General features: G+C 42.0%; 1 protein-coding gene across 1 annotated transcript in view; it reads right to left on the minus strand.

The window, feature by feature from the left end:
• Positions 1 to 6,360, minus strand: part of AFF1 (AF4/FMR2 family member 1) — a 94,897-nt gene extending 88,537 nt beyond the window's left edge. Inside the window, exons 1-3 of the mRNA XM_021702294.2 lie at positions 6,170 to 6,360; positions 3,578 to 3,698; positions 2,264 to 3,184 (exon numbers count right to left, since the gene is read on the minus strand). Coding sequence (XP_021557969.1) covers positions 2,264 to 3,184; positions 3,578 to 3,698; positions 6,170 to 6,360 — 1,233 coding nt within the window. The remainder of the gene's footprint in view (positions 1 to 2,263; positions 3,185 to 3,577; positions 3,699 to 6,169) is intronic.
• Positions 6,361 to 11,266: the final 4,906 nt, after the last annotated feature.

The raw sequence follows: 11,266 nt of genomic DNA on the forward strand, positions 1-11,266 counted from the left end.
GGCACCCTGCATCTGCCCGGGGCTCCAAGGCAGTTGGAGCCCCAGCTGCCACTACCATGAGAAGCCCCAACAGAAACTAGACAGAGCCAGCATATTAAAAGGAACGCTCACGGCAAACACGGGCCAAAGACAAAAAGTTTACATCTACTCAAACTGCTGGAGACGGCAGGTGACCCTGTGCCAGGAAAACCCCATTCTCCAATCACCAAACCCATGGAGGATTTTGCTCGTTTCAAATATCCACTCAGAAAATATTCAAGGGCCATCTGGCATGGTCCTAAGTTTGAAATACATACTAAATATGAGGAGCTTTGAGGCCTTAGAGAAATCTCAACTTGGCTTAACTCTTTCACCAAGGAAGCAAAAAGTTAACCAGGACTCTCTCCCCTGGAAGGTCTACTGGAAATCCAATTGGTTGAACATAGTAACTAGGTTCCCAGCTTTAAGACTGCCATTTGAAACTTTCTCTAAGCACCAAGTAGTAGGATACTCTGGACTCCATTGTTCTCTAATTGTTTCCTGTGTGGAGGCTGATCTACACACCAGACTGTCGCCTCGCCTGTGGCAGGGACCAGTACTTGCTTGGCATCCCACCCTGCACTTAAGCATATGGTTGAGCATTTGGTAAACAATGCAGATGTTTGCTGATTTGTCTTAAATTTGTTTTAAAGCAATTTTTAGTTGCTTGGGGGTTTTTTGTTTTTCTTTTTTAAGAAAATAGGTTTAAATTCCCCCCTTATCTGCTTTTTTTTAACCTGGGAAAACAGAACACACCTTATTTGATAAACAAAGCAAAGAAAATCCCACTAAATTCTTCACTGTACGAATTATAAGGCAGGCTGACTGGCCATTATGAGGGGGAAATCTCCCTTCATTCCACTCTGCCCTAATTTGCGGCCTACCCCTCCTTCCAACACAGCACAAAATGTTTGGTAAATATCTCATTACGGTGAATCTTCATGACTTAAGAGGTTAAAGGTAGAGTTCTGCCATCTTGGTCACTTCTACCACTTGCTGTCCTCCCCCTTTCCCATTTTTCCTCAGCCTCCACACAAGTCCCATTCTGAAGACATCCAAACTCACTCTAGCTCAGCAGCTGACTGTGGACAGAGCTATCACCTCTTCTAAACCAAAAGCTGACACCCCAGAGGAACAGATTTTCCTCCTTCAAGGTAAGGGTTATCTTTCCAGCTAATCATCCTAGAGTCTGTTTTGGTTTTGTTTTTAAGCCTTAAGGAATTTTACCTTCTAGCACCACCTAAGACTGCTATCTGGGTACACACAGAAGCCTTTGAGCAATGGATATGCAAATTAGATGGTTTATACAATAGATGTGACTAAACCAAGGACATTACCTTAACAGGTAAGTTTTCAGACAAATTCACTTCAAACATTTTCACTAATCTGAATTTTGGAGTAACTTATTAATTTAGAATTTCAGTGATAAGATGTGTGCTCTGATTCTCTTCATTCAAACACAATGCTGCCATTTACCAAAGGCGCAGAAAAAGGAATTTTTGTTTGTTTGTTTAAAAAGATAAAGTATTTTGGTTACTTGAAAAAGCCATTGCTGAATAACATTCTGTACAGTATTTGTGACTCACTCTCAAATGGGATGTCACCGACACCCCCAGTCTTCTTTCTTAGGTGGTAAACAAAAATATATTAGAACAGAACTTTAGTTTCATACTTTCTTGTAATTTACAGGAAACAAATCTTTAGAAATACTTTGCCTTCAACATTTTAACCTCTTAATTTTACTTTTTTATGGTTTGGATCTCAGAAAAACTAACTGGGGCTGAGGAAGTATTACCCCTCTCCCTTTTTGCTCTACAATGTTAAAGTCAGTGTTCCCTCAAACAAGTAAAAACAAAAACAAAAACAAAAACAGTGACAGCTCAAAACCGTCCTGAAACTTTCTCATGATAAATACCGTAACTGGGTTGTGCGTTATACAGGTGTATACATTTTTCAAAACACAGCAAACTGTGTACTCATGACCTCTGTATTTTACAGCATATAAATTATGGCTCAGTAAAAACTGAAAAAAAAAAACAAAAACCTTCCTGAAAATCACATTTCAATATCTGTCATCAGTAATTCCTCTCAGACCTGAGTTCTCTGTGGGGCAACAAGATCCTAAAGCCAAAAAGGAATCTCACAACCCAAAAGCCATTGACACCCAGATCCCCAGTTCTCCAGAAACTTCCATCTCGAATTTTCCTTCACACTGGAATTGCCCCAGATATGAAATTCCACTCACCTCAGCTGACTGAGACGGCATCTTCAGCTTGGTGAGCTTGGCTTTGGCAGGCACTTTTAAATCTGTTTTTTCAAAGGTCTGTTGCCGGTAGTCTTCCGGCAGGGGCTTCAGTTCAGGAGACTCACTAGGAGCCTGATCTTGACCATCCATGGGCCGGACATAAGCTGTGGGCTTCTGCTGCATTGCAACAGTTTTTGAGGGGAGGGAAGGTGGGGGAAAAGTCTGAGAAGGTGGCTGGGGAGGGGCCACCCCAAGGCTGGCAACTGCCACTAAATTGTCTTGAGGAGTCTCTTTATCGTGGACCTTTACCACGAGGTCTTTGGGAGATGTGGCTAGGCAATAGCCTTTATTGTTACTGTTACTGTTGTGAACCTTGCTGCTTCCTTGTGTCCTGGGAAGAGTCTGCTGGTTGGAACGTACAGGTGACAGGGGGGCCACTGGGGAAGGCAAGGAGAGTAAGGGAGAGAGCTCCCTCTCTGGAGCGGAGTCTGTCACCAAAGCACAGCGGTCTCCATCAGCCCTGCGGTCACCCTTTCTGTGATGACTGGAGCTGCACCCCTCCTGACCGAGGCGATCTTGGGTCGGGTGCTGGCTGTCTGGTGGCCCATAGCTTTTGACACGAGGATTGGACATTGGTTCCATTCTTGGCTGTGCCATCTTTGGATTGTGGCTAATGTTACCAACAGGAAGTGGTCCAGAGGCAGGAGTGTTAACAGGCTGGTGGTGGGCACTAGTGTGGAAGGAGTGGGATGGAATGCTGCTCCCCTTCTCAGGAAATAAAGGATATCTTGGCCTTCCCAACCTGTTTTCAGAAGCATCCAAGTGATGAGGGTGGGACTTGCTACTAAGGAACTCCTTCACTTCTTCATAGTTTCCCAACATGTTCTGTATTCGACTAGATAGCTCATCACCTTTTTCTGTCTGGAAAAAGATAGCAGAGTTAGATACTGCGAAAAAAAGTCTAAGGAAAATCATCATTTAATAAATGATGTTACATAGTGCCATTTAAAGGGGAAAAAAACACTTCAATTTAATGTGTAACATAACATTGAACATGCAGTTTCAACTCAATTTCCCTGTTGAGAAGCCTGTCCTGGACAAATATTACTAAAGACAGGAAATTAACATTACAAAAGACCACAAACTTTGGCAATTTGAATAACAAGGTTCAGAGAATTTTCATAGTTTATTTTCAAAGACAATCTAAGATAAGTTGTCTTATTTTCACATGTGTGGCCCTTGTTCAAACTCACTTTCATCACAGAGTTAAATACGGTGATAAACCAGGCTTTCTAGTATCCAATAAATAAATACCTTGTAGGGCTCTCCAAAAAGGGGGATCTTTTCAGAAAATGCCTCTTTGTCTTGGTGAGCTTCCTGGTTGCGTCTTTCCTTCTCTCTAATTCGAAGCAGGTTTCTGTCTTCATTGTACAAGCTGTTTCAGATGCCACAAAAGAACAAAAATAATAAAAATGTATCAGTGTCCAAGTTTTGCTATGCATATGTACATGTGTGAGGGAGGCCAGAAGAGGTCAACAAGAAGTGATGACAAGGGAGAGGTTTTAAAGAAGGCCTAAATCCCTCAACCCACTCCTGGATTAAGGCTGTGACCCTCCGGGCCTTGGGTCCTGGCTCCAGAAACCTAAGCATTCACTCTGGAGTACTGCCTTCATGGCTCAGGACTGACTCCAAACTGAACAGTCTTTTATAGGCAGTCGTGGAACAGAGACAAGATTAATGATATTTTTGCTTCCAGCTTGCAAAATATGGGGTAGAGGTAGGAGCTTTTCATCTGAAGGAGTCAGCAGGATGTGAACTTTAAAAAGGCTGTTTTCCTGGATCAGTATTATACATTTTGGAAGATTAAAATCAAAAGGTTTATTTCATAATTAAAAGATTACCAAGCACCCAAAACAGCATTTACTTTATTCTCAGCTTATTCTACTGGGAGTGTCTTGGCATGTTAAACCTGAAAAGATAATTTTTATTTCTCATTTCAAATGTCATGGGTGGGAAAATCCAATTTTAGATGTCAGCTTTACCTACCAAGAAGTCTGATAATCTGATTGCCCTACTTAAACCACATAAAAATACATCCTAAATCATCAAGCCCTGGCACCAAAAGGGGTTGAAAATGCCTTCAATAACAAATGGCAGAGAAGGAAACCAACAAGAAAGCAGTTTTAGCTAGCATGTAAACCAAAAGTGGGCCTGCCTCAGGTAGGCAACACAGGCCACACCCTCCTGACCCCCACATGTGATATATAAGAATAATGAAGGTAAGAACTATAAACTGACTTTTGCCCTCATACATTTGCTTCTAGGGTAGCTACTAAGTAGCTATTTCCCCCCCCAATATTATGTGAATAAATAAGTAGGAAAACATTAAATTGTCTTGCCAAAACCATATGTACCTTTAGAAACTCTAGCCCTGATCTCAGACACCCCTTTTTCCTGGCCTCTCTGCTCTCATGACTTCTCTTATTTCCTCTGACAAGAGCCTACTTACTGGTCTCCTTGCCTCCCCAACATCTTGTCCCTCTAAACTAGCCTTCTCATGGAAAGAAATCCAATCTATAAAGCTGTGGTTCTCATGCCACTATCCACATTTTAAAATAAGAGGCATTTGATGGCTCTTTGCTGCTGCAGAATAAACTCTACATCCTTGCTTGGGCATTAAAATCCCCCCCCAAGAATCTGGTACAGATCTACTCTAGATATTACCCCACTGTTTCCCTGCAGGCCTGCCACATGCATTCTACCTGTCGGTCATATCCATTCCCCAAACTTTTACATTCTAATCCCCACCCCAGAACGCTGAATGATAACCAATTCTTCCAGGACCAGCTTACGCATGAAATAGGATTCTCCTGCAAAACATCTCTATATTCCAGGGATACGAGACTATTCCCTGCTCCTCATTGGTACCCTGGACTTTGATGCTTTCATTCTAATCACACAAATTTCCTCCGCTTCTCTCTCTCAACCTCACACCCTCAGCCCCAATTTTCAGCTACCAGCAAATCTCGAGTGGTTCCAATGACACCCACTCTAAAGGCTTCCTTAAATCCACCCAGCCTGTGCTGAGAGAACATACTGATTGCTTCTCTTTCCTCCTCCCCTTTCCCCTAGGATATGAACTCCATCAAAGTAGAACCTCTCATTTATCTCTCTCCTGATGCTAACGCATGGTACTTTGCATAAAAACCAGTCATTAAATATTTTTTTTAATTAAAAAACAGCCGCTATGCTTACAGTATATTTTTAAAAACTTACTTGTAATTAAAAAAAATTAACTCTGGAAGACATATGCAAAAACAATTTAAAAAAATAGCCATCTAAAAAGTGGTTTTCTGCTATTTCCATAGCCTTAAGCTACCTGGCTAAATTCACCTGGATATGGAAAAGAATTCCCTGCTTAGTCCACCGGAACAAAAACTTTCCCTAAACGATGGATATCTCGATGGCCTACTTTATAAGAGAACTACAGAGTGAACAATTTTTGTTAGTCAACATACTGAAAGAAGTTGAGAAAAAAAAAACTAAACCGGAAACTGTCTACGGAGTCTTCTTTAACACAGTCTGAATCTCACAAGTTTTGGACAGTTAGATTTATTTCTGGTTGAAAGAAGCACAGTGGACTTGACCACTCAGGAATTCCTTTCAGTTATTTTATAATTTTGGTAATTCCTCATTGGCTCAAAAAAAAAAAAATCACGTAACATTAGCTCCATGGGAGCCAAAAAGAGGTTTGATCAGGAAATAGCTTTTTTCCTTCAAACTTCTTTTACAGCCACTTTGTTTGCAGAGGGGGTGGGGCACGCTACTGTCCTGTGAGCAACCTGAATAGCCAAGCTTCCCTTTTCCAAAGCTACGTGGTACAGGGAGCCCACACGGGGTACACACAGGAGGAGCAGCAGCTTCCCAAGGGCATTTGCTTCACTATTCTCTCCCTTTCTGATTCTGCTGGTTACAATGCGAGAGTCCCTGCCCACTTCCGAATTGCTACCTTTGTCTCCAAAAAGGTAACCCCAAATGGCAAAATTCTCAGTTCCAGATTGAAAAGTGAGGGTGTGAACAAGTAGCACCTCAACCATCATCGGGCTGCTTGGGGTCCTCACGTAATTTTCCTATCAACTCCACACATACCTTTAAGAAAAGCTACCCTGGCTTAAAAGTACTGAAGTATTTCTAAATTGATCAGCACAGTCTTATCTCAGTATCAGTTCGGTAAGTTTTACCACACACTTCTAGGTTTTAGTTCTCAAATAATAAAAATTGCTATGGAAATAATAAGAACCCAATTGAACAACATTCCTAACACTGGCTTATTGCTATGTGATTCAAAAATCAAGGTACCTCCCACAGGGAAGAAATCGTATTAAATTAAGGACTCTGCTTAATTAAAGGTTTTACTTCATTAGTTTAAAAAAAGTTAAAACGCACACCAACATTTTATTGGCAGACATATGTAATACTGTACCAATTTTGAAACAAGCTTTGAATGTGTGTTTTTTTTTTTAATTAACCACTACCCTTCAACTGAGAAACCCCAAAATTGTGAGATGAGGAAAGACCTCACGAGTGGTAGGATGAGTTTTAGGAGGTTTGGACCTAGTGAGAGAAACTCACTCTCCCCCCACACTGTCCCTTGGGTCTCACTCCCCAAGGCTCCTGGGCAGGGCAGGGGAAGGCAGAAGAGACAGGAAGTGACCAGTCCATAATTCCCAGGACTACACAGGATAGGCTATGAGCCCTCATTCTTCTGGATTGTCTACCTTCTCCTTGCCACTGACCAGGTTTTACCAGTCATACTGGGGAGCTTTCTGGTTTATTTGGTTTTTACTTCCTCTAAGTTTGCAATGATTTAAAGAATAGTTTGTTAAGGTTCGCAGGCAAATTTTTTCACAAATATTTTCTTTTTCTTGTTTCCATTTTGACATCGGGGGAAACATAAATTTTAAAAATATCAACACAATTAGTAGCATGAGTAAGTAAATCACTGTTCAGTCTTACACATCATTTTTAATTCAAGGTGCAAGCAAAGAACGGGTAGACGGAAGAATTTTACATGAGGGGATTTTAGGTAGCAGTACACGTCCTACATGATTCACAGACTGTTAATTACCATTGAATAATTACAAGTTGGCTATCACTTCATTTAATTAAAGGTGGCATTTTTCCTCTGGTGTGGAGAAAAACATTCTCCCTCTCAGGATAACCTCATCCCAACGTCAGCCTTTCACGGTCAGACTTTCTCATTGTTCCACACAGAACAGAGTGAGCAACAAGTGCTCCTTCCCTGCTCTCCAGAGCATTTTGTATTAGATGAGAGGTTCCCGAACCAGTTAGCACTAGAATCACCTGGAGGACCTGTTAGAACGTGGAGCGCAGAGACTCCTCCCCCCCCCCCCCCCCACCGAGTTTCTGAGTCAGTAGATCTGATGCGGGGCCTGAGATCTGCATGTGTAACAAGTTTCTAGGTGGTTCTGAGGAGTACAAGAGAGCACACTCTTCTTGGGCTCTATGGATCACTTTGATAAAGCTTACCAAAAACAGGAGCAATGATGACAGCAACAGCAGGTTGCCAAGGACTGCCACCACTTAATGTCTGTTATTTGGTCAGCACCGATTTAGGCACATCACACCAGTGTCTTATTTAATTTTCACAACAACTCTGTGAGAGGGAGATTATGAACCCCATTTTCTAGGTGGGGAAAAAAAAAAAAGGTAAAGCTCGGAGATTAACTTGGTGTTAAATGATAGACCTTAAAATCTGAATGCAGGTCTGCTTGGCAAAAAGCATGTATTCTTAATCACAGTTCTGCTAGCAAGTTCTGCACAGCAAGGCTGTGTTAACTAGGGCAACAACAAAGAAGGCATGCTGTACGTGTGCTCACTCACAATCACTCATAATTCCTTGTTCTCAAAGAGGTACACATCGATAAGGGAGGTTTTACCCCTGCCAGCTGAGCAATCTCAGAGCCACAAAATGTGTTTGGTTAAATGTATTCACACGGGTCTGTCTTTGCCTACGGATCTGACAGAGAGCCCTTGGAGAAAGGGATGGCCGGCAGCACGAAGTTACTCCTCCAGTTATAAAAGCTGTACTAAAATTCTTATTTTAGAGCCTTTTTTTTTTTTTTGGAGCCCCCTTTTAACTTACAGATTTAAGGTCCCTGGCCCATAATAACCTCTGGCATGTTAAGGGGCTCTTCACATGTCATCTCCAACATGTTAAGGGGCTCTTCACATTAATTTCTTTCAAGGACAGGCTGTAAATAAACTTGCACCAAAGCTGCCATTCCATGCCCGATATTGGGCTCCCCTCCCAGTAACTTCTGGCCACTGACCTAAAGCCATGTTCCTTGGGCCTCGATGCCAGTTGTCTGGTCAGCCCAGGAGCCCCACCTGGGGAGAAAAAGACCACCAAGTCACAGGATGATCTGAAGCAACTGAGGGTGGCATTTATAAACAAGGCCCCGGGGTGGGGGGAGGATGCAGAGTCTGACCACCCAGCAGATGGCCAGGAATTCCACCATTGGTCTGCCTAAATAAAAGAGGGAAATACTGTCAGTCGCCACATTGTTGCTTTGGGGTCATGTACTACCATCCACCATCTGCAGAGATGCAGTGCTGATGCTTCAAAAAGATCTCTGCAAAGTGCAACAAACCACCTCCCTCCACTTTTTTTTTAAGCGAACATGAAAGACCAAAAGGGAAACCCCAGGCTTCAGTTTCCAGAGCCTGGTGTGCCCTGCAGAACACAAGTGCACAAGGCATTGCGAAGGGGGACTGTGCCACAGACGGAATTCCGCCCTTCTAATCCACACAGGAGCCCAAGCGAAGCTGGCGAGTCTAAAACACGCAAGGATGCTCTCGCTTTCGGAGAGGTGGTGAAACTCCTGAGGAATTCGAAACTGCCCATTGAGCCCCTGAATGCAGTCATTTAGTCAAGCCCATGCTGGGGCCTGTCAGGGCACATTGACTCTGACTTTTCAAATGCTCCTCCTTGGGGTTATGGGTGGGTGTGGTAAAACACTGTGATAAAATGAAGAAATCACAGCTCTGTGTGGATTAATGAGAGCGATCCTCTTTGTCACCTTCCCTTGCACTCAAAAAGGAGAGGAACGTATGTGGAAGGAGGAAAAGACAGTAACAGGAAGGCCCACGGTGAGCGTGAGCTGTGGGGCAGCATGCAACCTAGGCCATCATCTGGCTGGGAGCACCTTCTTCCAGGCTGGAGCCCACAGACCCTGCTGCTAATCTAGGTTAGTCATGCAGGATCGCTGGATGCCATTGGGCGCTTCCATGGCAACCCTGGGCCCACGGGGCAGGCTGTGCACAGCTGACTACCCATTTATCACCCTTGACTGGCCACTTCACACAGACCTGCCTGATAGATGTGACCAACTCTCTCTAGAACTCATGTTTAAAAGTTTACTCTCCCTTGGGGGATAGAGTGTAATTTCTCCAGTGTATTCAACTCCCGAGGCATGGAAGAGACATTTGGCAGGAAGGAAAGGAAAAAATCCTCAAATTAACAAGGTACGTTAATTTTGGAAAAGAAGGAGTCTTTTTACTGTTTTAGGAGCAGCACTATGCCATTCTGATTTGAATGTATGAAAGAGAAAACAAAACGAAAAACTTGCAAGTCTCTTCACAAAAGTTGGGCAACCCTGGTTTAGAGATTGGTGATAAAACATGTCACAAAGTGAGAGGCAGAAGGATAGCAGGTTTGGGTTCTTACTCTTGTGCAAGTGACTTTATTTTGAAAACCACCCCTCTTGACTTTCACAGTCCATCTTCTGGCCCTTTTTTCCCAGGTTTCTCTAGTCCAACAACCTAACATCTAGGGAACATTTTTCACACATTACAGAAAAATATCAATATACTTCAAAACACAAAATTCGCTTTGTCATAAAAACTATCATTCATCAATACAGTTTAAACATAATAAATCAAAGTGGCTCCATGTTAGAAGAAATGTTGCTTCAAAGAATGGAAAATCTTTTCCTTCTTTCGCTTTGTGCATATGAAAGATTCTGCAACAGGCTTTCTTGTAATAAAAATCACTCAGCTAAATCTTCCAAAGATTTCACCTTCTATTACTTCCCCTATCACCTAAAATACACAATAAATGCAAAGAAAAAACAAAGACTTAATCCTTAATTTCAAAAACCAAATCTGATTTAATAAAAAAGAGAAAAAGCCAAGTGAAGTGACAAAATAGCATTATGTCACTGTTGTTTTCCTGGAGGAGCTCCCAGAGGATCATCTCAAAGTAACAGCTCTCTGCTACTCACTTCTGCTTGCCACAGAAGACTCAGCCTCATTAGAATACTGAAAGAGTTGTATAGAATTCCATTTTGCAAAATTAAATCAACCTTTAACATTTTTTACGTAACTTAAAGGCATACTATCAGTTTTAAACTGAGAAAGCCTCTACCTGGGCAAACTTGAGTAAAAAGTAAGGCACTTACATCCTAATGAGAGACATGTTAATTTACCTTTCAAAATGAATCTGCCAGTTATTTTTCTGCATGCATGTTAATATGTAGCAAAGGTCTGAAAGGTTTCACTTTACAAAAATCTACCAAGAAGGAGCACCAGATTAGGGTGGAAGTGAGTGGTAGTGTGGTGGTTTAAGGAATATTTTAACATTTTTTTCCACAAGAAAGTATCCATTTATTATTTGTGTAGTTAAAAATTTTGATTAAGAACAAAAGAAATTGCCTCATATAACAACATCAAGATCAGGGCTAAAGAAATACTGGGGTGTTGAAGATTTTGTCAGTAACTCTCACTGGAACCTATGAACACTGATTTTGGACCCTGGACTCAGTCTTTGATCATTACTAATATTTATAGACCCATCTGCATAAAGCAGTGCATTAGAGACTATGTCCCAAAGTCTAAACACCAGCAGCTCTTTTTTTAGAAGAGTAGTCTCACTACAGCCCATTTTGGTTGTCTTAATAGATCATAAACATATTTCAAGAG

Source organism: Neomonachus schauinslandi, chromosome 2 (genome assembly GCF_002201575.2).
Source record: "Neomonachus schauinslandi chromosome 2, ASM220157v2, whole genome shotgun sequence".
In the NCBI taxonomy this organism is placed as follows: Eukaryota; Metazoa; Chordata; class Mammalia; order Carnivora; family Phocidae; genus Neomonachus; species Neomonachus schauinslandi.